Source organism: Dendronephthya gigantea, unplaced genomic scaffold (assembly GCF_004324835.1).
Source record: "Dendronephthya gigantea isolate DGI-Jeju-01 unplaced genomic scaffold, DenGig_1.0 000233F, whole genome shotgun sequence".
In the NCBI taxonomy this organism is placed as follows: Eukaryota; Metazoa; Cnidaria; class Anthozoa; order Malacalcyonacea; family Nephtheidae; genus Dendronephthya; species Dendronephthya gigantea.
Genome location: NW_021163243.1, coordinates 205,942 through 233,182, shown reverse-complemented (window position 1 = coordinate 233,182; position 27,241 = coordinate 205,942). Strand labels below are relative to the sequence as shown.

The following is a 27,241-nucleotide window of genomic DNA, read 5'->3' as shown; positions in this document are numbered from 1 at the left end:
CCAAGGCGAGGGGTTGCTGCATGCATGTATTTCTAGTATAATATAATACAATCTTTATGATCATTACTCTAAGTTAACATGTTCCGTTTTTGATGTTAATTTGTTATGCACCTGGTCTATGTCACGTGAATGTCCATGTCATAAAAATTGACTGTATTACGTTTTGTATGTGTATTGTGATTTATTGTTTTGTATTTTGTTAAACTTGTCCTGTTGTTTGTATGAATATTCTCACTCTGTTATCATGTATATTTTCGGAGAGGTGCCTTGCATGGGTAGTTTTTTTATTATAAACATCTCGTTCGCACCTTGTCCATTTGGGATGATTTTTTTTTTTTTTTTTTGTTCGTTTTGTTTTAATATTGTAATTGATGTTGTTAAATTTGTATTCATACCCAATAAATAATTAATTACAATACTAGAAATAAATCATGCTGGAACCCCTCGCTATTTCAAACAAAGTGTGTATTTCCTAAGCTAACCGGACCTAAACCTATATCATGAAACGATCATGCCTCAAAAAAGTCTTCACTATATAGTATATCTTTATCTTCATTCAGTATAGTATGGCTAATATGGTACAAAAATATTTATAACGCTAGTCAGTCATTCAGTCAGTCAGTCAGTCAGTCAGTCAGTAAGTCATAGTGTAAACTTTCCGGGGGGTAAATTATTTCATGCCTATAGTGACTTTTTGTACATATAATCAGCAATTTAAAGTTTTTAAATCAGTTTATAACTTGCTTTATTCATTAATGCACTATCCCCTTTTGCTAAGTTCACCAAAATATTGAGGAATTTTGACCGTTACTGTAAATTTTGAAGCATTGCTATTTCGTCGTTTGGGTTTTGTTTTAAAGGGGTTTAACCCCCGGAACATCCGATTTTTCCAAACGTCACAACTGATAAATATTCACGATTGAAAGAAACGAGGAGCGACGAGTGTTGCTTGAAACATTCCGGGCGTAAAAATCAAGTAATTCGTTGAGAATCTACGCAATTTATCAACTTATTTATGTTATGAATTACGAGCATTCAATTCGAAACAAATATAATTTGGAAGGTTTATTCCATAAATAAAGCTAAGAGGTTAGGAAGAAACGACGCTGTGTTGTTAATTTATTGATAGATCTCTTAAGCCGGTTTTCCACTAACAATATTTTTTGCGCGAAGCGACATTTTACTTTTGTTTCAGAGCTCTCAACTGCAACCATCTGGAACAAATTGCTCAAATACAAAGGAATAAAGTCACTTCGCGCGAAAGATATCGCTAGTGGAAAACCGGCTTTACACGAATACATAATTATTATCTCGATAGCAAGTCGATTCCTGATATTCTGCATACAGTACATAATTGATACCATACAAAACGAAAATTTTTGTTGTAATCAAATCATTTTGGCGGTATACAGTATTGATTATTATATAATAACGTAAAGAATTCAAGCAATTTCATTGGTCGAGAGCCATGATCTATAAGAGGACAGACGCACGGAATGACGTCACAGCAATTTTCTTGTTTTTAAATTGCAAACAAATAATTCAATTAATTTTGGATTTTTTTTCACTCGCCCCGGCGGCTCGTGGCCACTTTTTTTGTTCTTATCACATATGACGTCATACCATGTATCTATAACTCAACAGACAACGGTTCATTGTAATCTATTTGTTAATGAGACATAAGTATATTGTTTTGTATCGATTTACGCGTCGAAGTATCCACATCTTAGACATAATATGCACTGCGGTTTATTTACATTTACAACGCAACTATTTTGGCTATTCTTTTGAAATGACGGATAAATTGTTGCCATGATATAAATGTAGTGAATATAGTCACAGTTGTTTGACGAAGGAAAGAGACTAAACTGAGAAAATCGCGCCCGGTTTACATGGGCAACTAAAATTTTAATTTAATTGTGACATGATATCCGCGACTAACGGAACTTGAGTACTTTGAGTAATTTCCTGTTGATTAATGTTTAACCTAGTTCCTTATATTTTTACTAGCTTAAGTCAAAGTGTTTATATGTTTGGAGAAGCGTCTGGTTGCTTAGGTATTACAGGGCATGGAAAATTTGCACTATCCTTGGATTCCTAGTTTAGTTTGTAGTGATATTTGTCATATCAAAATTCAAATTACGCTTTCAAAAACACTTTTGAAGTTAAAGCAAAGGTTTAATAGTCTTTCACAGTTGGTTTATATGCCTTTGCAAAAATGACATACAAGGCTGAAAATTACACAAATAAACTGCATCCTCTTATCGCGAAGCAAAATTATACGAAATAAAAAGTGCATGCACGTACCCTTTTAAATCACTATGCTCTAATATAGGTCAGTAGTCTTAGTGAGTCAGAACGTTGTTGATTACCAGTCGTTAGTCGCGCATGCGCATAACTGAAAAAACGCTCGAATTAGTATGATACAATTATGTAATATAATTACATGAATTAGATTATGGGACCGGTTGTATCAAGCCCATTTAGCTTAAACAGTGGAAAAGTTCAAAATTGAAAACAAAATGATTTATTTATTGAATAACTACTAAACTGAAAAATTTCGATGTAAATAGTTTAATTTTCAATGGAAGTGCATATTTAATGCAAAAGATGTCGGCTCAGTCGTTCACAAGAGGTATGAGAGTATTTTTAAACTTTGGCTTATCCACCGCTTAAACTAAACGCCTTTCGAACAACCGGCCCGAGGTTTTTACAGATACGGCAGTTTTGAAAATTGATTGTTTGTTTTCAAAGTTGATTAATATTGAGCATTTTATGTTACTTACAAATATATCCTCCATTACTCCATAAGCGTTTCATACTACAATAACAAAATTAATAAACAAATTTGTGCAGTGATAAAAGTAGAATGAGGAGTCATAAGAAATCAATAAGAAACGTGCAGTGATGAATGGTATTTTCTCAACACAACTCACTCTCTCGAGATGCATTCATAAGTAATTGTCCCGAAAAATGCTGTAAATCAAGTCATAGGGACTCAAAAATATGGAATTTTTTTGCGATAGGCCCTGCATGCAGACACCCTAGAATTCCCCAATCTTTAAATTACCAAAGACCATTTTTATCATGCCCTTTCTCTCCACTATCAGTGGCGTAGCCAGCCTGACGATTCATGCTAGTCATGCTATGCAAATTTTATTTTAATTATCATTATTCATTTCTTTAAAAATTCATTGTTTTCACAGTCAATGATCACCAAAATTTTAGCATAGCATGACTAAATTGTCGGGCTGGCTACGCCACTGTCAACTATATTACTATTGTGATGATGTGTAGTAATAAAAAATTCGTGTAGTAATAAAAAATTCTTAAAATTAGCTACGGGCAATAAGCAAATATGGTTTAAATTAGGGGTTGCTTCATGAATGTATTTCTAGTATCAGTACTTTTTTAGCACATTTAGCTTGAAATATGCGATCGGGTGTTCGTTGCGTCCTACTACATGAGCTATGTGTCGAGCACGCTGTTTACGATTTTTCGTCATAACGGCTAAGGATGTTCTTTATTTCAATTCATCGGAATGAAAAGCAGATTTTCGGTTAAGATTTTTTACATCATATTTAGGTAATGAAACAATGACGTCATGGAAGCATATTGCGATGAAGATTATTGTGGTCCTCATTATCTTCATGGTTCCTGTGACATCAAGGAGGATATATACATCAGGTTGTTGAAGTAACTTGACCTTTTTGAATGACATGTTTTCAATGCCAAATGTAGTTTGTCAGATTTGCATATTTTCAAAACACGTACGTCATTGATTGCGAAATTCATCCCTTAATTAAAAAGGGAGTTAAAGTGCCTATATCACTAGTACTTGTGGGATCTTTACGGATTTGAATAGAGCTTGAATAATTAGTTTATAAGTTCTACAACTCTTTTGATATAATTAAATAGTTTCGGAAATATTTACATCTAGGCATGACGATTTGCTTAAATTTCCGTCGTGCTCGGGGGCCTGGGACTCAGGAGCTGAGTTCTTGTCAAACATAATATAACAATTGTAATTTTACTTCGATCTTCCAATAACGTAAAATATTTTGAGAAAAACTCGCCCAATTGCTACAGCCATACACAACGCACCGTTCCCGCATTTTTTTCTTGAAAGGCGCAAACTATATCGCCAGTGAAACTCTTCATGTTTACATTATAAAAGACGGCGTGTTTGCAAATCATTCCTGAGTCCCAGTCCCCCCAACTGACGTATTTTCGAAACTATCTAATTATATCAAAAAAGGTTGTAGAACTTATAAACTAATTTTTCATGCTCTATTCAAATCCGTAAAGATCCCACAAGTGATATAGGCACTTTATTTTCAATGGTTTCAGGCCGAACTCGCTGAGGTGAAAAAATGCCAGCCTTACAAACACTTTGTATCATTCTCGTATTTGCTTATCTCATTTTTTGTCCCGTTTACATATGAAATCAAAGCAATCGTTAGTAAAAAGCCTGCATGATCTTTCCGAATGTTTAAAAAATTCGTTCATAAACTATTCATAGTTCAAGTACAATAGCGTGTTGAATTTGGATTGCTTTTTTTTAAGCCCGGTATAAAGGCCTAGCATGGAGAAGGGCGTGACACCAATACGTCATGGGTTGATTTTATTTTGTAGAGGCCCAAAAGGAAGTGGTCTCAATATACAATGATAATTTTACGACACCGATTTCCAGATACCCGTATTTCATTGAAGTTTACCGCTGCAGTAAAATTTATTTCCGGGCCTTTTCGTTCAACTGCATGCTTTACCATTATCCTGTACCAGCAACGATGTCAAAAATTGAAATAGTGGTTCCGGACGTTGCCAATGACGAACGGGATCCTGACACCAAAAAGAAGTTTTATAAATATATAGTATTCAACCACACGTCTTGTACATGCGGAGAACTCCGTGAGAGGAAACTTTATAATACCTCATCTAACAACCTTGGTGAGTAAATTATATATAGACCATAGGTGAGGTTTCGACCATGATGTAGGAATTATAATTGACCATTATAGTTTATATAATAATTAAAGTTCTAGCCAAACCGGATGTGGCGTTCCTCTGAATGTTGCAACTTTCATACGAATAACTTAGCATCAAATGTGGTATAGCAACTGCCTAAAATAGACAAAATACTTCTCGACGTTTCGACCTGAGGGCCTTCCTCAGGAGAGTTAGTATGAAAATTAACATCCCCTATTCATTTTCGTAATACCTCTCCTGACAAAGGCCCTCATGCAGGTCGAAATGTCGAGAAGCGTTTTGTCTGTTTTAGGCAGTTGTTATACCACATTTGATGCTAAGTTGTTTGAAAACCCTGCCACGCTAGCTGCTCCTTAGTTATATTTATACGAATATTACAATGTTGATTAGTTTGCTGTTTCCCTCGAAGAAACTTGAACTGGAAGTCGCAAATTGCAATCTTGACCTCCTGTCGTGGATATTGATCACATTAATGTAAAACTGCAGTAATAACCAGGAAACGTACTATGCTTCAAGGGTGAGCCGCTGACCATCCCCAAAGCCATGTCTCTAACGCACATAACGTAATAAAAACATCGTATTTTTCGTAGTTTCAGAAAGCTATTTTATGATGAATTATCAGAAGAATCCAAAGAATGTGCGAAGTACGAGTGATTATTGCAAGAAAGCGCAAATCAGATATAAACTCCATGCACACCATTTTATGGCCCTGCCTCCATATAAATACTTTGTGTACAAGCAGTGCCTGCCTGGTTGTGTAGTGAAAAAAAGTGAGCAGAGATTTATCAATACGGTACTTGTTCATGCAGTAAGTCAAATAGTCCGCCTGAAAAATGATGTGAAATGCGAAGAATACGACAACAAAAAGTCGAAAGAATGCACTCCACTTGCTTAACGCCTCAGGAATTTGATTTGTTAAAGGTATGGAATTCTATCAGTTTTTCTATCAGTTACATGCATTAAGGTTTTATAATTATCATGGTTTTCTGTCAATACGGACTTGCATTGGAAAAAATTACTTCATCAGATATGAATAGAAAGATCAATGAACTCAATCAAAGTGCCAAGTTTGCTATGAGAGACTGGTTCTGAAACATTGCGAGTGTGCATGGCGAATGATAAAAATGAGAAAAACAGTGTCTTTTTAGAATTTCGAATCAGCTCATAATTAACATTACCCTGTTTTAAAAGTGTGGAACTACTGATAATGATATCTTTGCACTTTGCACTTCGTAATTTCCTTCGGTAAAAGTTTTTATAATTTCTGGTTAATTTGTACCAGGGAATTGTACGTGGCGTTTACTGGAATATTTTTTCAAACAAACTATTTATAGAAATTGTTTTTTAGAATTAGTCTTTTAACTCTTTTTAATCTTTGTTGTTGACGTTTTAACTATACTTTAAACTTCATATCAAACTTTACTTAAATTTCTAAACATGCTTACATGTGTATACTATTTACAATTTACAAATTTACCATGTTTAGACATTTTAAACGAACTTCTATACTTTCATAAGACAACTCAATGATCGTAATCTTATAGCTTAATTGAATCATTTAGTTGCAGAAAGTAGCAGTATAAAAACTACCAGCAAAGAATATTTCAATTTTTTGCATGAAACTTGCACCTTCTATCTCGACGTGTGAATAGTTAATAAAGAAGTTTTGGAGAACTACTTAATAAAAAACAAAAGAAGACAATAACCAGGGAGACTAGTGTGTATACAAACAGGATATTTATATACATTTTCCCTTTAGGAAATATCTTGATGTTCAATTTTCATTCCTGCTGACTATAATGAAGACAACTATTGACTATTCGTAGATATGCATGATATTTGAAAAAAAAGATTATTAAAAATAGATGAAAAAAATTATTAAAAAGATATAATAGAAAACACTTATTCAAAATTCGATTTAAAAATTGTAAACGAGGATGCTTATGATCTGTATTGAAATTATATATACGCTCTATAAGAAAATTTTCAGGATTGTAAAAAACTGATTAAAGATGTTACGTCTTACAATATAGTGTGTTCTTGGTTGAATTGAAAAACCGGATGTCTTCTCATTCGCCAGATTGTCGAAAATAGATAGGTCAACCACAGTTTTTTTAGGTTATTTTTGGACTGTACTGTAAATCACGATTGTCAGGAAACTGGCTAGAAGCGAAATTATAAAATTAAACAGTTGATGGAAGCACAATTAAGCATTATCCTGCACATTTTAATTAACGTTCTGTCATGAGCACGATTCACTGAAATAGCGTAGAATTGCTTAAAATGCCCATATTTAATTTGTTAAACCAGAACGTTAAACATTTCATATATTTCATACGAAAACAGTACAAATTTAATTGTATTGTCACACAGAATTTCTCGCTCAGTTGCATCATGACGTGAGAAATGGCAACAGTCTATATAGCGATAATTTGTTTTAATTCATCGAAGAATAATGGGCTGGGATCTCTTAAATGAACATGAATGAATACACGAACACGTCTAAATTTCATCAGCCACGGTAATAAATTCTTAAAAAAGACCACCCATTCAATTCACCCATAACATGCGAGGAATTTGGGGTTTCCCATCAAATACATTCAATCAACCCTCAGGAATAAAGAAATCGTGCAAAACGAGAGAGTGCAAGAGAATGAATAATTACCATATTTTATTGTGAGCAAATAAAACCTGTTTTTTCAACAGAAAAACCCTAACCTCCTAAGGAATGGCTCCTGAATGGAGTTCTCCCCGTTTACGAATATAACATGCTTGCATCTAACTTTGTTAAAGCCGATATACATTTATTGCTGCGTCTGTACACTCAGTTTTCTGGATTAGTTTATGCCAAAATAGCATATATTACAGGCAATTAAAATATCTACAGCAAAAACCTTTTAGCACTTGAGACAAATCTGTACTGCAAATTAATAACATAAGGGAGCGCATGCAGCATCCACTTTTGATTAAGATGGTATCTTATTTATCTAAAGAAATATTTCACTACTTGGCAGTAGTCAAAGTCATTAAACCATCTGGCTGAGAAGTAGCTACAAAAACAAAACCTAAAGCTAAACGTACATTTACCATTCAGCTATGGCATGGCATGAGCCAAATAAAATTAATACAATATCGGATAAATTTCAAATTTCAAATCCGTTCTCAAAAAAGTCTACATCCAAACGTTGTCGTTTCTGAACCGTTTTTGGCGTGCACACGAAAACGTGAAAATGATTTGAAAACACTAACATCGCTTACTGGGCATGCTCCTTAGAGCAAAACATGTACCCGCAATCTTTTACCCCTAGCGTGCGAGCTATTTTGAGGCGTTGAGGCGTTTTAAGATGACTTGTTTTGAAGTCGGGAATGAGAGAAGCCGAATTAAATTCCTGCGCTTCTTCTGATAATCTGCTTGATAATTTGGAATGGAAATATGAAGCTGAAATATTCCACGAGGCTTGAAATAAGCCCCATCATACCCCATTAGCATCGAAACTACAACTTGTTCGTTCGTCATTTATTATCAAGCGTACGTGCTGGACTGGACTTCGTCGTCATCGTTTTCAATTCGCTTTCAAAATTATCTGGATAAGCCATCTACACGTATCCGCTCAGCCACGTTTTCAAATTTATCCACTCTAGAGATTGTTTTTACACTTATGCGTTACGTTTTCAGTGGGCGAAAACGCCGGATTGAGTGTGGACGGAACCCGTAACCCTATAAATATTTATCTGTTTTCAAATTTATCTGGAAAACTGTCGACGGGGCCTAACTTGCGAATGTTCATAACTAAACTTGAGTCGTGTTTGGAATTATTTTCTATTCATTTTGTTCACAACTTTACTCGGGACCGTGCGAAATTATTATCCGTTTTATATTGGGAAAAGCAATATTTTAACGCTGGTATTGGTTATTTTATTTATGATAAAAACAATTCAATAACACAATTCAAAAACAAGCTTACTCCCTCGCTTCCCACCTTTTCGCAAAATAAATAAATTTTGACGTCATTAGTTTTCATGATTTTTCATGATCATTGAACATTTGTACAATCACATGGCCAACAAAAACTTCTATAAATGTTAGCTCTAGCCAACAATGTTATTGCGAACTATGGTTTAATTAATTTTATGCCAGAAGAGCCCCCACAGCCTAAATTCAAATAATCAACAGAAGCCAACCCTATCCATCTGTTCAATTGTTGATTTAATAACTATCATATGATTTTAAACCTTTACGTGTGCGACAATGGAAATCAGCCCTTAAGCCCGTTTTTCACTAGGCCATAATTATTTAAAATCCAGTCATATGATTGAGTTTGCGAAAGAATTTGATTGCGACGAGAAAGTAGAATCGCTTCAAACTTTTTATAAGCTCACGCGAATAAACTCGCTTACGGTGGAAAACGGGCTTTAGTATAACCTTTAATTGGTAAACCTCCCAAAGGTTAAGGGTTATTGAATCGCTAATATTCATTATACAACAACTTAGAAGGTTTTAAGCTTTCACGTGCGTGTAGTCGCATACGTGCAAAAATCGCTACAGTGGAAACCTCCCTCAGCTGACCGTAGCTTCATGGGCCTGAAAAAGGGCAGAAGGCGTAATGCCAGACCAAAGGTATACTAGATTAGACTAGTGGTTATGTTAGTATTGGCTGGAGAGGAACTATGTGCAAGTAGGCATTGTGCATGGTGAAGTCTATTAAGGGAGAGGAAATTATTTGCTAGAAAAGTTTACAGAGTTGTGGCAACTAGACATGGACCGTCTACAAATTTCCTAATTGTACTATTAGAAGGGAGAAATGCGTAGTGTATTCTATTTAGCTTTTCGAGCGTAAGGCGCTGAAACGTATTAATTATGAACGCGAGTTGCCTATATATGTCCGTATAGTAATAAACAAGCATTCTTGAGAACTAAATGGAATTTATTGTACTTTCAGTTAATTGTAATTCAGCAAAAAAAGTTTGGAAGGGGGGAGTTTTGGCGTCGTGGTTTAGTCTATATCTTTGATTATCCAGATTGTTGATCGCCATATTCTGTTTTCTTTTAAAACATTTAAAACCTTTGTTTACATTTTGCAACTACAAACAAGAAGGAACTATTCAAAAGGTGAAGTTTTCATTGAATTAAGCCATTCAAGTATATCAATGTACGTCGTTTCGTGTAATGGAACTGGGTACGTCTAATATGTATTAATGTAAACTGTGAATATATATATAAATTTAAAGTAATTTTATTCAAATTTATAGTAACATGAATAATAGCAATTAGTAAATCTGAAAGCATGATGATCGAAACAGAGAAAAGCACAATAACTGCGTTGTTTAACTACGCTAAGCAAGCTTCAACTGACTTTTCGCCATCTTGAAATCATTACTCAGCAGGCGTTCCTTTTGCACTACCCGCATTTCCATTGCTGCCCGCGCCGATCGCTCCCTAATTTTCCCGCCCGCTCGCAGTATTATGAAACGCATATGGGGGGTAGGGTTGAATGGGTTCGACCGGAAATTTATACTTGCGTGCCCCCGCAATGTCACGGACGCAGACGCGACTGGACATTGTCCTAATTAAGAAAATACGACCCTTACATATGCATGCGACAGCGTGTCAATAACTTACTCTTCGTTTGCGCGCATGAATCAACACAAATCGCCACATGAGATCTGACTTGTGAATGTTCCTAACTAAACTTGAGTCGTTTGCATTTATTCTTTTATCATTTTGTTGACAACATTATTCGGATGGGCACTGACCGTTTTAATTTGCTAAAATAAAATTTAGTTTCATTGGTATAGAATTTTAAACATCTCTATTATCCATTTTATTTTACGTGGATATGACAATAATCGATACTTTAAGGCTGGAAATAGTCATGTTATTTATGATAAAACGATACAGCCGTTAAGAGCTATTTATTTTGTAAAAAGATGGGAAGCGAGGGAGTAAGCTAAGGAGTTGAATGAAGGTATTTGTTTTTGAATTGTGTTAATTCAACGTCATCAGTTGTTATTATTAGTTATTATTATTATTCCGACCTTTAAACATATGTATAATCACACATTCGTCAAAAAAAAGCGTTTAAATGTTTATACGAACTAAACGCATATGGTTTGACGAATATGAATGATTGAATAACCTTTAAGCCTCCTGAGGTTTTACTGAAACCTGTTTTCCGCGAGAGAAAATCTATTCGCGCGAAATATTAAAAAAGTAGGAAGTGAATCTACTTTTTCGCGCAGAATTTTATCGCAAACCAACAACATTACCGGCTTTCAGATATCGCTTCGCGTCGTCGAAACAGATTCCCCTATGAGTGAAAAACGAGCTTAAACCTTCCTCAGTTAAGTGCAGTGACGTACGGGAGACGATAATTGGGTGACGGGGGCACGTACGCATATTCATATATTAATGTTGTGCAAGAAATTTATTTTCAAACCCATTGTCTTTAACGGTCTGTTAACATGAATATATGAATATATTATGTGCCTCTCCCAAATTATCGTCTTCCGTACGCCACTGCCTAAAACTGTCGAAATTACCTATTAGCAATTTTAAATGCCCACGGACTTTAAAAGCATTAATACTTTTTGCCACTCAGTGGCAGTTTAAGAAAATCAAAATCAAAATCCGAATCAAAACATTCGGCATTGTGTAACATCACAATTTCGAGACAACAGGGTTGACACACAATTTTAAGTTTATACATAAGGTTATTAATTTGTGCGCTTTGTTTTTACGCTGTTAATGTTTCATGAATCTACTGTGTGAGGCCTATTTTGCTTAGCATTAATCATTTTTTGGCTACCTCAATTTGAAGCCGATCGAGGTATAAAGAATTGAGGCCATGTGCCATGTCTATATGCCAAATGCTACTTAGCGAACATTTGGTATGATAAGTGGCTATCAAAATCATCTACTAGATATTTTTCATCTTTAAATTATTTGTAATAACATTTGTAATATTTTAGATATTTTTCGTACGTATATATTTTACATTTGTAGAGAGGACACAAATTGATGGCAGTATTCATACTGAATTGTTTTATCCTATGTAAATATGTTATATGATATAATAAAACTATTTTCCGTCGTGTCGGCGCAATTTTGCCTGATGAAAGATGTTTCCATTTGAAACAGTCGTTTTAAAATAGATGACTTCGGATATTGTGTAACATGGCAACCAGTGACCTAGCCAGCCTGATAATTTAGTCATGCTATGCTAATATTTTTGTGTCTATTGACTGTGAAAACAATTAATTTTTGAAGAATTTAATAATTCTTATGACTTGAGATTTGCATAGCATGACCAAATTGTCAGGCTGGCTACGCCACTGATGGCAACGACCACTTCAAAGGGGATCGACCGTTGTACGTATACGTCTGGAACATTCTTAATAAAATTCCTGTTTCCTCATTCCACTAACCACTATCATATACAAACATAGACTTCGACGTTTGTCATATTATTATCACAAGCATGCACTTTAGTTATCCACATAGATCTGTGGGTTAATTATGGTAACCACCATATTTGGCGATTAGGAATTTGCACTTTGCACCTTTGTACTTTGCAGGCTGCTTATAATTTATGTTTACGAAAATATCGCCACAATTTTTAGCAACCCTTGAATTTTAAAAGTAAGTAGCTAAGTTATTTTATAAAATAACGAATTTTTAGAAAATAATGTCCTCAAATGCTGTCTGCGTGTGGCCTTTCCACTAAAATTCACTGTAGTGTTGTTGTACACCAGTGAGCAGCCATGTGATGTATTGCGTTAAGAAATAACGCGCACTGTTACAGTTGGCGTAACATGCAATATGTTGCAAACTATACAATATTTTTTTTTAAATTATAATAGCCCAAACTATGTTAGACCAATAGCCCAAAAAACAGTTATGTTGCAAATTTGTGTTTCAATGAGCATTTTCTACTTACCTCTTACTCAATTGCATGTGTAACTAGACAAAGTGAACGTATCATGTGGATTCATGCGGTTTATTTACATTTTAGAACAATTGAACTTCGATACTTTTAAAGTACGATATGCTTCTGAATTTCGCGATCGAACAACATTTAGGTTGCAAGGCATCTAAATGAGTATGAACTGTATTGTTTGTGTTCAGATATTGAAGACTGCCACGTGCACGGCACGCCGAAGTTAACGCCAGAACAGGCGTCTTGTTTAAATATGTAAACAGCTCTCATTTAATACGCTGGCTACACCATACTGCAGTAATACGATAGTCACAGTGCTTCTAAACGATCAAAACATCACGTTTTATTGACTTAATACGTTGGCAATTCGCCACTTGGAAACGTGGGACACAGCAGTCTACTCAAATGTGTTATTGTCGGAAAAAAGAGCGACGTCGATTGATCTGTTATTCTTGGAATGCACTTCCTGAGACTGAGAGGTTGGGATAATATCACGTGTATGTACACATACGAAGTTTGTTGGGGAAAGTGTATATAAACTTGACTCAACAATAGTGTATCAGCTAGACTCGGCTGGTATAAATTTCATGAAAAGGGGAGCAACGCATCACCGTTCAAGTATTAGAAAATTTAATTGTCAACAAAAAGTCCGAAGCTTTTAAGTATGCCATCTGTCTCCCAAGGTGAGTGTTATTGTTACCAACTATAGACTTTTCTAGGTACGTGTCGTGGCAGAGATCAATTCCTTCAGTGCCGGCACTTCATTGAGAAACAAACAGCTTCATTTACTATATAAAGTTAACTATTTAAAGGAACAATAAGGGCGCCAGAGTGCTTAATTAAGAGAACGCGGGGACAGAAAATATATGGATACAAGGAAAATAAGACATGGAAAATAGTAAAGCGCGGTGTCATCGACAGTCGGCGATGGCTATTGTTCGTGATCATTGATGAATAAAGTGCTTTGTTATTTTGAATAAATTTGCTTCGTCACCGGCCACATGCACACAATACGTCGCCGACTGTCTGTGAAATATGAGAACCAGGCTAAATGAAATTGACGAATTCTTTGTTGGTCTCATAAAAGCGCGCAGACAATGAAATATTATTTATAAATGCTGTTTTAAATGCGTTCGGCGCATGAGAAGGAGGACGTCTAAGACAAGGCCTATAGCTAAAATTTTAAAGCCTATGTTTTTAAAAACAAACGAGTTGTCAACAAAAACCAACTCTTCAAATCTATTGATTTGTTGGTTTATATACAGCGTAGGTGATCATATATAGGTGTTGTTTCATGATTAGAAAATCCGCCTTCATGCATGATGCTCTCTGCCAGAGTATTTTAAGGTATAATCCACTGTACAGTAGCACAAATCTGTTCCTGGTAAGCGGCCAATAAAAAAACTTTCACTTTAGGTATCTAACTATAAGAGCTTAATTCAGCTGAGGTATGTATGAACAGTGGGGGTCAAACGTCTCAGTCCTGTCACATACGACAGCACTACATGTCCATACAACCAAAGCTAGGATTTAACACAAATTGGCGCTGATCTAATATTTTGTATGATCACTTTCACGTTTCAAAACAGCTTTGACTTTTTCTGGCATGATGTGAACCATTTTTGTTAGCACTACTGATTCAATTCTATTCCAACTCTGATTAAAGACAGTGCACTGGATTTCCTTATACTTTATTTCGACCTTCTTTTGCAGCGGTAGTTATTGGTCTCAGAAATCCTCATTTGATTGAATACAAACATGATTCACGGAAGCCTTCCCAATTTTCCTTCCACATATACAACTTAACTTTAATTTTTCTCTTCTACATCCGTTCATTGATGATTTCGACTCTGAACTCAATTTAGCCCGAACCCGAGCGAATACTAAATAAAATATGTTCTGAGGGGGGCCAAAAACATATTTATGCCAAAGAACGTCAACTGTATTGGTATTATATTAATTTTAAATGGCAATTTTTTTGCTTAAAAAATTATGCAATGGGTAAACGCTTTAGTCATTCTTTTGATTAATTGGCTTAGATCTTAATTGTACAACTTAATTAACGTTATACATTATATCATGTTGGTCACAAGTATACATGTAATTCTCTATAAAGTTCTTATCAATTTGTAATTCATATAATTATTAGCTTTGATATACAACTAATCTTTTCACACACATGCTCTAAAATAATATGCTTATATGCATTAAGCTTAATCTATTCGTTTCACAAGCACGTTAAAATACTCGCGGCTGATCTGTATGCGGGGATTTTATCAACCGCTCGTATTTTAACTAGTAGCTACTTTATGAAACTGAACATTAAAAATAATTTCAACGCTATTAATTTCAACGCTATTTAATTTATTTGGGTTTTTTTGAGATTGATCTTTTAATCATATTTAGGTAATGTGTTGTGGACTTGGAAACAAACTGGGATAAAAATTATAGTAGCGATGGTCCTCGTTATCTTTTCGGTTCCTGTGACACCAACCAACGATTATACAACAGGTTGTTGAAATAACGTAACTTACTACACTTTGAAAACGATTTATTAACACATATGTATAGTACAGTATTTATCTAAATTTAAGGCTTGAAATATTACTATTGTAGTTTTACGTCGTTTATTTTCGGTTAAATCAATCATAATTTCTAGTTTAGGATTAAGGAATACAATTACTATTACTGGCATATATGATTATATTGCAGCCGTTTAGTGTTCATAGGTTTTGACGTCAAACGATGATACAAAGAAAGTGTCAGTGTTTATCGCCTAACAATACTTCATCGTTTATTGTTTTACAGAGCCCCAAAAGGAAGTCGTCTCGATCTACAATAATGATTTTGCCACTCCAAAATCTAGATATCCATATTTCATTGAAGTTTACCGCTGCATAAACATCAGTGACGACTTAGAAGCCAAGTTACATTGCAGGAACGACAAATATCCCGTCCCAAACATGAAGACAGAAATCGAAATAGTGGTTCCGGATCTTACCAATAACGAACGGGATCCTAGCCACATAAATAAGTTTTATAAATATATAGTATTCAACCACACGTCTTGTACACGCGGAAGGCTCCGTGAGAGGAAACTTTATAACACTCCATCAAACAATCTTGGTGAGTAGAATATATATATATATATATATATATCATAGTATACGGTACGGTACAACTTTTCCCTCGACGAGGACTATGATGCATGATTAATATATTATCTTCAAATGTGCTATAACAACTTACCGAGACCCTTATTGGTTGACAGCCTCGTACCCAGGATTTTTCTCTTAATAGGTACGAGGTTGATATAGGTCGAAAAGTGGATAAGTGATTTTGCCTATTATTCGCAAATGTTACGCTACATTTGAAGCGATGTTGTTTGAAGACGACGCCACGTTGCTCCCTAGTTAATATTTTAAATGCAATTTGAGTTGTCCCCGTTTGAAGACGTCGTGCAATTCAAAAGTCGATTTAGTTAAGCCCTTTCCAACGCTAGCTAGGCTCATCCAGAGCCTATTTCTACGTGCAGTATTGCATACTTTTTGCATTATTAATAGCAAAGTGTGCAAAAATATCATTTCCAAAACCCTATGAGAACAAATATACACTATGCATAGAAATCAAGATGATATATGGTCCGGTGGGGAGGAGCTGCAAGATGTTGAAATATTTCTTCCTGAAATATAAAACCTCTTTAGCTGTGTTGTAACATGTATATAAAACCGTATTATTTATGCTAGGTATTTTGATAACGACATATTTCTAAAAAAGAATGTGTTTTTTTTTCTGAAGATCATCACAAAATTTCAATGTTTTAATTACTATGGTACTTGATACTTAAATGTGTGAAGTATTAAAAGTTCTTTATAATAGGCCCCGGCTAGGATTTTGTATTTTTTGGGTTTATATCTAAATTAACATGAATAGCTCTTTTAGGCAATTGCTGTTAGCTTGTGGCACCATAAATCTTATTATTTAAGGCTTCGTGTTATAAGCAAAGCCTGCCTAATTAAAAACCAATGGCTTTTTTTCTATTCTCCCTTTCTGCTGACCATTTCAGTGAAAAATGGATTCCAATAGTGATGGCGTGTATAAATCGTATTTTTTGTAGTGTCCGAAAGATATTTCTTGATGAACTATCACAAAAATCCAAACAATTTGCGAAGAGAACCTGATCATTGCAAGAAGGCGCGAAGAAGATATAAACTCCATGACGACCATTACAATGTCTTGCCTTCCTTTAAATATTTGGCGTACAAACAGTGCCTACCTGGTTGCGTAGTTGAAGAGAGTCAGCAAAGAACTATCCGGACAAAACTTTGTGATTCCTCACTTCGAAAAATTTACGTTGAAGATGATCTGAAATGCGGAGCATATATATGACACCACATTATCAAGTACGAAATCTTAACAAAAATAATTTTGTTTTACTTAAAAAAAATTCGAAAATTATATATTAAGTTTAGTATTCAATTTTTCATATCTTGCTTAGTTCCTGAAATATATAGGCTGGAATTAACGAGTTGTCCGCCATCTTGTCATACAACTAAATGACGTTAAAACAAGGAAAAGAAATACAGTATAAACGCTCGCAAATCGTTTTAATACGAATGGAATGCTCTTTTATAGCAAGCGTAATAAAATTATTAACAAGGCACGAGAAATGCGCAAAAAAATAAAAAAATTTCCCTGCTTGTGACATCATGCATAACCTAAGATATATGCATATCCAAGATGGCGGAATGTACCATTATTATTGCTAGAAATGAGCAGAATATTGTATCAATGAAAAACAATAAAGCAAATCTATAGAAAGATTTTGCAATATGCTGAATGTCTCTTTAAAATAAGACGAAGTTAATTTTTATTACCAATGTTCTTTATTTAAGCAACCCTGAAGATCCGTTTCGTTCAAGTTAGCAATCAATGCAAGGAACATTTCCTTATTATCGACAAGACTAATAATACCTCATGCAGCAAGGGTGTATAAAAAAACTTCACAATTAATATCTTCTTGGCAAATGTGCCCGGAAAGTTTGTGAAATATAATACAAGCGTTATTAGTGTTGACATGTAGTATTAACATGACATTTATTCTATTTTTTCTTTAGAAAAAGAAAAAAAAAGTTGTTTTGGTTTTTAATTTTCTCTTCTGTTGATTACAGTGACGTCAGCTAATGATTTTTAACATGACATTTATAGGAGATAAAAAATCTTTTTCAAAAAATAGGTATATTTCTAACTAAACAAAAAATGAGTGGAAACATAATTTTATTAAAAATTCTTTATGAAAAGTTATAAACAAGCATGAGTATGAAAAAGAATGTAGCTACGTTCATTGAGATCATTTTCAACAATACTGTTTTAATGTGTATTTAATTCAAAATTATTTTTTTATTTCAAAAGTCTTTTTTATTTTATAAATTTGGAATGATACTGCACATATCCTCTACCTAGCTGGCCCATATCCTATATGTTTTAGCCGTTTCAAAGATCTCTTTTTCACATTGCTCAAAATATCTTCATTATCCTTTGCGCTGCGAATCTTTTTTCTTGTTTATTTCGCTGTTTCTCTTAATAATCGTAATTCACCGTAACGAAAAAGATGATGGCATGTACTATTTACCAGAATGCATTGCGGGCATTAAGAATGATTAACTGAAAAAGGAGGCAAGAAAAACACCTAATGCTGTGAAATTTTAACACATGCAGTGAAGAAAATAACTTCCGGTTTTATGCCTGTTTTTTAAAAGACGCCAGTTCGATTTTTTAAACGACATCCGACTGCAATGCATTCTGGTAAAATGTGCATCCGTTATCTTTTTCGTTATGGTCAATTCCATACATCTTCTTCAATCGATTTTAAGTTAATTTTCAAAATTTTACCGTTATAAATTGAATGTCTGCTCGACTAGAATTGTAAAACTGCAACCCCCTCATCCATGTTTCAGATAGTTTCATGCCCTCCTTTTTCAGGCTTTATGCTACAAACGTTGTATACCGAAAACGTAAAGCAAAAGAGATATAAACATTATACACGAAACATTTTCCGATAGCATTTTCTATAGCCGTTGTCATTCCCATGACCACAATGCAAACTAGGTCAAAACTAGGATATAGAGCACTGTAATATAACTATATTATGGATGTTGAAAACAATGAAAAATTAATGCAATTAACAAAATTTTGTAATGCAGAAAAAAGTTTGATTTATTTCGTACTCATCGTTTACAATTTAGGAAGGTAATTAGACCATTTAGTTTAAGCAAATTTGTTCATCATTTAACCATGCACTTTACAGTAATATAGGCATGTTTGCTCTGATCCCGGTAGGCATTACTTGCAAATCGAAAGTCACGACCTTGGATATTTTCTCTTGTATCTCGTAACAGTAATCCATGATTTGAACCAGAACATTTCCAATCGCTGACTTGTTTTGTCACGTCAAGTGTAAACCATTGACGACCTAAGGAAATAAAAGTATAAGATAAATGAAACGAACTTTTAAACTGCATACGAAAGAAACTGCATGGTCTTTCCGCCCTTTGAATTCTAACCTTGATTCGCTGACACCAAAGTAGAAGAGAGTGTAACTGGGTCTGCATCTGTGCCAAGATTCAGCCATCTCGTGTCCCAGTTCGAAAAAGAATTCCTTCTCGAGCTTGTCGCTTGGGACTCAGACCATGATTTTAGTACAGTGTGGGCTACAATACGTCGGGTCACATCAGGGAGTTGTCGTAGGTAGCTTGCTTTGTGTGCATACACGAAATATAGATGAAGAGTTGCCTCCAAAGGTACGATACACTGTCCGGGAATGTTCTAGAACTTCATTAAACTTCTTTTCAAAGGAAATCCAGGGTGAGTCCCAACAAGTAAGTATTGAAGGTAGTTGAAATTGCTTCCGGCACGCTCCAATGTCACATCTTCAGTTACTTTAAGAGTGTATGTGGTTGTACGCTGAGCTGAGATTGCAGAAAAGGCAAGCGAGAGGATGAATAGGTGTACCGCCGTGCTCATCGTGTCTAGAATACACAAGAAACAAAATTCTAGTAAAGTCTAGTGGAATGCGGTAAACAACATAAGAAAATATTTTATAATATGATATTTATTATGCGCGCGTGCTGATTGGTCGGGAAACGTGTTTCCATTTAACAATTATATAACATTGAACCCTTGTCTGTTCATTTATAGCTACACCATATGACATCATTTGTGATAAGAACAAACAAAGTGGCCACAAGCCGCCGTTCTTGTTCCCCATATTTTTTATCAAATTACTGTTGATGTTTGTAAATACTTCAGTCTTGTTCAAAATGTATAACAGCGGTCAATGATATTACGGTACTTCATTAACAACCCCACCCAAGCTTCACCTAAGTTAAATACGTGATTATAGTTATCCGATAAGCTACGTTTTGTGCAACGCAGGTAAATCGTGTAGTTTAAATAATCATGAATAATAATGGTAATTGCACTGAGAGGAGTGCAATTTGGTAAGAAATCAAACACGTGATTACAAAATCGATTTGTAACTCAAGTTTGATTTCACACTAAAATTGCACGACACGAAGTGCAATTTTTACTTTATTATATTTATTTTGAAATCATACAAAAAAGTAAACGATTCTAAACTATTTTTTGTTGAAAAAACTGAAAACGGTGTAAAATGTGAGTAATTTTCATCTATTTTTTCGAGAAATTTTGCGGGGCCCTGTATTTTGATTGGATAGTTACACTGAGATACTAAATCTGATTGATTATTGTGGTGCAGAGCTTCGATCTTTTTGGCTAATAAATTATGTGATTAATGCTCAAAAATACATAATGTGATTTGGGAATTAGTGCGTTCGGTTGCGCTCGATCCGACTCGACCGATAGAAACTGTAGACGACCGCAAGGGAAAAATATACCTTTGCCGTGGCCGTTCGCTTCCAAACGAACTTGGCGGAATGTACCATTATTATTGCTAGAAATGAGCGGAATATTCTATCGAGGAAGAGCGATAAAGCAAACCTGTAAAAAGATTTTGCCATGATACCGAATGTCCCTTTAAAATAAGACGAAGATCGTCTTTATAGCCAATGTTCTTTAAGCGACCCTGAAGAACCGTTTCGTTGAGGTTAGCAATCAATCCAACGAACATTTTCCCATCACCGAGAAGGCTAATAATACCTTAGGCAGCAATGGTGTATAAAACAAAATTTATTGGACAAATAATATCTTTTAGACAATTGCGCGCGGAAAGTTTCTGAAACTTAATGCAAGCGTTGTTAATATTCAAGGCCTCGATTACATGGACCGGGCTACCCCGCTTTGCCTGACTAGCCCTTTTCCTATTAATATTACTATCGCAAGCAATTTTCGATTCCATGCGAAGTTTCAGCCTGGCAAACCGGGCAGGGAATTCGTCAACGCATGCACAGTGTTACACATGCACATGCATAAACGACAATGGCCTCTGCGTTTGCTAAATTTTCTTTGTTTGTTAAATTTTAGCTCGGCAAAAATTACTCATAGTATTAATAATCTTTCTCTCAATAAGCCATGCGTCACTTCTTGCGCGCGTCAAATCTTGCTTTAAACTATAATGAAATTCACGTAATTCCAGAGCATCATGTAACAATGTTGTGATCAACATCCGATACGCTCTATTGTGAATACATACGTTTCGGTTTCAAAACACGATAAATCACTCCAATAGTAATAGAAACATAATATTAACAAAAGTTAATCAATATTTACCAAGTTTGAAATGAGAATTGACAAAAATTGACTCAAATTTGAAGTGCGTCGATCCCTTGAGTGAATCAAAAACCTTCAGTTTTAAATTGGAACTTTTATAACCACCAATAAGAAGATTTTAACATAAACGGGCTGTCGATGATGTACTAGACAAAGCCAAAAAGCCACAGGCTAATTATTATTCCAAGTACATTAACTGAGAAATGGGCCGCGCTTTGTGTTTATACTTCACCAGATCTTTGTCCATGCAATAAATAGTATACGCTTGTATACCCTCGAACTTGTTTACTTGTGCTACCGTTGACTTAATCAATATAGTTTAATAATTTCCAATGTTTTGTGCAGCTAAATTATAAGCTCTAGATCTATAACTATATAAAGGAATAAATGGTACAACACCTTTACGCTATAGACAATGAGAAAGGCTTGTTCTGGAAGGAATGAATAATTGACAGCTGTTAGTCTACGACGATGTAACAACAAAAGTGCTTTCCCAACTTTGTCATCATATTTTATACCCCTGCGTACCGATAAGGGCCAACTGAAACGGATGCTATATAGCTGAGCATTTTTTTCTGAAACAGAAGGTATAGATCAAAGATGTGCTGAAGCGTAATGTATATATAGCTGTGCATTTTTTTTGCTAAAACGCAAGGTCATATAGATGTGCATTTTTTTGCTAAAACGGAAGGTATATACCTATCTATATATAGATCATTTTTTGAAACGTAATGTATAGCTATGCATTTTTTTGCTGAAAGGGAAAGTCATTGTGTGCATTTTTTTGCTGAAACGAAAGGTAAAGCTGTGCATTTTTTTGCTGAAACTGGATAATGCATAGATAGTTGTGCGTGTGTTTTTTTTGCTTTAACGCAAGTGTTTACTATAAGTATATATACGTAGGTATCTATGGTTATAAATTTGTTCATCAGAAATGATCATCAGCCATAGGTAATGAACTGAAATCTATTTATCTATCTATCTATGCTGCGACAACGTTTTTGTAATATATATAATTATATATAAGTGTAATTACATGCTGTGTTATATCTGCCTCCAACAATACTGTTGAGACACTTTTGAGAGTATGCATAGTCCTAGCGTTTCCTTTGTAAGTTCCTTATATAGCTATATTTTACCTCTACTTTTACATTTAATTTTCGTTCCTAGCTATCATTACATCTTAATCGTTATTTTTTATTAATTTCTTATGTTTTTTCCACCTAAATTATAGAGCTTTCTAATCTCTAGGTCCTTTCGCTATACATATTATGTTGATACACATAAAGAAATTATAGTGTAGCAATGCCTTCACGCTAGACTGCAGGGGTTTCTAGTCTTGGTGTTGAAGGAGTGGATAATTGAGAGCTGTTAGTCCACGACGACGTATCGACAAAAGCACTTTCCTAACTTTCTCATTCAATTACATATTCCTGCATGACGATATAGAGGCGAGTTGGAGAAGTTGCTGCTCATTTTTTTGCTGCGACGGGAGGTATAGCTGTTTGCTTCATACTTTCTGTTGTAATTATACAATCTGATATTTAATTGTATTGCGCTCGATATTCAGTATATGTATTTTAATCCGTTTTAATTGGCGATATTGACTTTAGTTTCACAACAGCGTGTTTCGATATAATTAACGTCGGCAAGAAATCATTTTCATCGTAATTTTTGAGTCGAAATTCTAAGCACTCGTCACTTCTCAATTAAAACGGATTAAAATACAACCATGCAATTGACACAGTTTCCTTGCCTTTTGAATGTTGCAATTTGATATATGTATACGTATGCATTTTACTGGGTAGCTATAATATTAATATATATTCAGCATGCACAGTTTATCGCTTATAAATCTGGGTACAGACTTACATAATTTTCTCCATAAACGATTTTCAGGGCTGTAATTAGAAGCGAATAAATAAACATACCGAGATTCGAAGGTGAACAACAAAAATTATCAAAACTACCCGTGGACTCTCGGGAAAAAACAGCTGCGAGAGGCTCAAAACCTGTCGCCATGATATTTTAGAAGGCCGCGAAAAAAATTCCAAATGTTACGCTATATACAGCGGGCACGGTTTGAAAAATTCCACAAGCTACATAATATACACAAGAAATGTGAAAAATAATTTGAAAAATAATTTTCTGATACGACTAATAGCAAAGGTTTCGTATTCATTGTCCACAACATAACCCGCTGAACTTATAATCAGATCACTCAGAAGTGAGATGTGTCACTTTTGTGAGGGGATGTTGACATTTGTATAGTAACGCTGCTAACTAATGGACCTTTACACAAGACGCCACGTTTAGCATCCGCAGGACAAATTGACGTAGCATAAATTTTGCAAAAACGTAAATTTTGGGCAAAATACAGAAATATGTATTAGTGTGAGAAATTTTGCATTATTAACTGCTTTTGAACGCTATATAAACCTTAATCGCTCGCATAACGATTATATTTAGTGAAGCAAGGAAACATCTGGAGGACAACATTCAATGATTATGACGTCACTATAAAAGCTTTCCTAACATAAATTATTATTTTCTTAAACACTATATAGTGGCCAGTTGATGAAACGGAAGGTATAACTGCATTTATTTAAGATGAATTTATTCTAAATATAAATCAGTCGCGTAAACTCCATCATAATAATACTTCTAGCTAACTGGCCTCATTTTTATGGTTTTTCTTTGGTTCTTCTTAACTCAAATCGTAACTTTACCGTCTGAAATTATGCTTGATACACTAATACTATGATTGAGGATATTTTGTCGACTATAACTCTAATTTCAGAACTGCGTGCATACAGGGGAGTAACGAGAACGATAATTCATAATTGGGGGGTGAATATTCATATATTTAATTCTGCCCGACGGATTTCTATTGTAAGCTATTGCACTTACAAAAGAAATCCGTCTGGTAGAACTGGATATATGAATATTCACCACCCCCCCCCCCGAATTATCGTTTTAGATACGCCTGCTTGCATATTTGGATACAATCAAAAAAATTAAAAGTCGCTAAGATATTTATAATGAACTGTGACCTATCGCATTCGATTCTATCGACACCAAATAATTAACCTAAAAAATAATCCTGAGCAGTCAGTTCCAGACAGACCTCATTTCTTTGGAATTTTATGAGCTGAATTGTTGAGCACTCGTAACTTCAACATTTGACCGTCAAAACGGTAAAAATACAACCAATTAACAAAAAGTTTCCGTATTTTTTGAATGTTGGAATTTGATATTATGTATTATTTAAGAATTAAAAAACGAGTACCGCGTTCCTTTATTGTGTAATAATGCACGATTGGGGAATATTGGGAGAATAACAGAGAAGTAAAACGAGGCGAGACGAGTATTTTCAAACTTCTCGATTATACTTTCAAACATTCCTCAGAGTGCATCATTACACCATAAAGGCACGAGACGAGTTTTTTTTAATTTTATTTCTAATATAAGAAAAATTACAGGGCAACGACAGAATCTAATTATTAGAGCAGTACTGAAATTCTCATTACATGTAATTTAAGATGTTGCGACTTAACAACAAGAAATTCAGCTCTATTTTTGCGAATTTTTCTTCGCCGACATTAGCGCTTAATTTGGTTTTCAGAACTAGACTCCGACATTTTAGTGTTTTATGTTCGGATTTTTAACTAGTTTTGGGAAATTTTGGACAAATTGATTATAGCCTCACAATGCACGCGCGTTAGCCCGTGGAATCACACTTATATTATAAACAATACGAAGATGGGTGCTTCTCTCGCGTTACTCGTTGACTCCGGCGCGGAAGCGCGTGCCCAATTTTATCAGTGTTCCAAAGGCCCAGCACGGATGAAATGAGCCCCGTTCAGTACAGTACAGTCAATTTATTGGCAAGGCACGGTTAATTAAAATGAGTACGCGTACCCAATTTTATTAGTCTCCAGGCTACAATACAAATGCCGGGCACAAATATTTTAGCCGTGCCGATAAATTGAGTGTAGTGTAAACAGGGCTATAATCGTTGGCGAGGTTTTAACGCTCCATACGCGACCACATCTTTACCGCTTAAATAGCAGCGATATTATCTTTAAAAATGCACATGTATTAAATATATTTTTAAACCTAAACTTAATCGAACCGCAGTTAAAAGAACGGTTTATTTGTGACTCGTAGGGGAGTTGCCGTATCATGTGTGGAAAATCAAATCACGCATCGGAAATTAAAGTGGCCCAAAATTTGATAAGCGCACCACAACTATTGCGAAGCAAATGAATTTGACCTTTTTGAAATCCTCATGAAACATGGATAACAAAAATACTAAACAAAATTACATTTGAGGCTTTTTAGCCGAGCAATAGCTCATTTAAATTCAAAATTTTCAAATTTTAACGGCTTGAGATTTTTAAAAGCGCGATGCCGGGAAATCTGTTACTAATATACGTCACAGTAGGAATCATCTAGCATCTCGCGCTTTATGAACAGTAAAACCTTTACTATAAAGAAGTGAGTACAGCATTTTAACTTCGGCAAAGAGGCTCATCAGTAATAGCTCATCAGTTCAGATATGGAAGCGATAGTTACCATATTCACCACTAAAGTTGGAATTATTTTCTGCTGACGATCGAAGTATTTAGGCCAAACCAAGGCTAGAAATTGAATTCCGTCGCCCCTTCCGCGGTGCTAACATATTTATATAAACGGCAATTAGGTAAATAAAATCTGCTGATTTCAAACATATTTGTCCCCACACGTCAAACCAAGCAGTTTTATCTTAATGTACGGCCAAAGTCCGGTATTTTCATCCGAACTGAGCACTATTTTGAATTCTGCGGTATCGCTGATCTTCCGACTTCAGTAATGATCGAGACGTACGTACTCACGAAACGTATAGGCGCATGTACAATGGAATCAGAAAATATGGATGATTGTCCAGAATAACGTTTTTTATACGGTAATGTTTTAATCATTTTGAAGATATATAAAATAAAATACAAATAAATATAATCTATTTACAATTTAATCTTAAAGTTTAAAAAATTAAAGTCATATAGCCTATGGAAAAACACAGATTTGATCAGCAATGCTGTCTTAGACTTTATAGTTTACACTGGGTGTATAGAACGTTAGTTTTCATCCTCCATATCACTTCCCAAATCATCTTCCGAATTAACATCAATACGGCTTTCGCTGGATAAGTTCGGGCAATTTGTGCCATATGATTGAGACGCATTCAATTCTATTCCAACACTGATTAAGGAAGGTGCACTGGATTTCCTCGTACTTTATTTCGACCTTCCTTTGCAGCGGTAGCTCTTGGTCTCAGAAATCTTCATTTGATTGAATACAAACATGATTCACGAAAACCTTCCCAATTTTCCTTCCACATATATAACTTAACTTTAATTTTTCTCTTCTACATCGTTCATTGATGATTTCGACTCTGAACTCATTTTAGCCCGAGCGCAGGGAGTGTTAAATAAAATGTGTTCTGAGTTGGGCCAAAAACATATTTATGCCAAAGAACATCAACTGTATTACTATTATATTAATTTCAAATCGCAATTTTTGCA

At 34.9% G+C, this 27,241-nt stretch overlaps 2 protein-coding genes and 1 pseudogene across 2 annotated transcripts; 2 read left to right on the top strand and 1 right to left on the bottom strand.

The window, feature by feature from the left end:
• The first annotated feature begins 3,206 nt into the window (after positions 1-3,206).
• On the top strand, positions 3,207-6,821 carry LOC114540392. Its single transcript, XM_028560582.1, has 4 exons — positions 3,207-3,687; positions 4,636-4,950; positions 5,580-5,910; positions 6,749-6,821. Exons 1-3 carry the CDS (start codon positions 3,597-3,599, stop codon positions 5,882-5,884), a joined length of 711 nt encoding a protein of 236 aa, XP_028416383.1. The 5' UTR covers positions 3,207-3,596; the 3' UTR covers positions 5,885-5,910; positions 6,749-6,821.
• Positions 6,822-13,147: 6,326 nt separating this feature from the next.
• On the top strand, positions 13,148-17,329 carry LOC114540391. The gene is made up of 4 exons (XM_028560581.1): positions 13,148-13,609; positions 15,333-15,437; positions 15,735-16,052; positions 17,044-17,329. Exons 1-4 carry the CDS (start codon positions 13,591-13,593, stop codon positions 17,313-17,315), a joined length of 714 nt encoding a protein of 237 aa, XP_028416382.1. The 5' UTR covers positions 13,148-13,590; the 3' UTR covers positions 17,316-17,329.
• A 1,866-nt stretch (positions 17,330-19,195) lies between these two features.
• The window catches only part of LOC114540396, a 72,633-nt pseudogene continuing 64,587 nt past the window's right edge, over positions 19,196-27,241 (bottom strand).

Excerpts from the sequence above, each read along its gene's own strand:
- LOC114540392 (XM_028560582.1), top strand. The coding sequence starts at position 3,597 with ATGACGTCATGGAAGCATATTGCGATGAAGATTATTGTGGTCCTCATT. Across the intron at positions 3,688-4,635 it reads AAGGAGGATATATACATCAG|AGGCCCAAAAGGAAGTGGTC; the intron begins GTTGTTGAAGTA and ends TTTATTTTGTAG. Across the intron at positions 4,951-5,579 it reads TACCTCATCTAACAACCTTG|TTTCAGAAAGCTATTTTATG; the intron begins GTGAGTAAATTA and ends TATTTTTCGTAG.
- LOC114540391 (XM_028560581.1), top strand. Across the intron at positions 15,438-15,734 it reads AACCAACGATTATACAACAG|AGCCCCAAAAGGAAGTCGTC; the intron begins GTTGTTGAAATA and ends ATTGTTTTACAG. Across the intron at positions 16,053-17,043 it reads CACTCCATCAAACAATCTTG|TGTCCGAAAGATATTTCTTG; the intron begins GTGAGTAGAATA and ends TATTTTTTGTAG.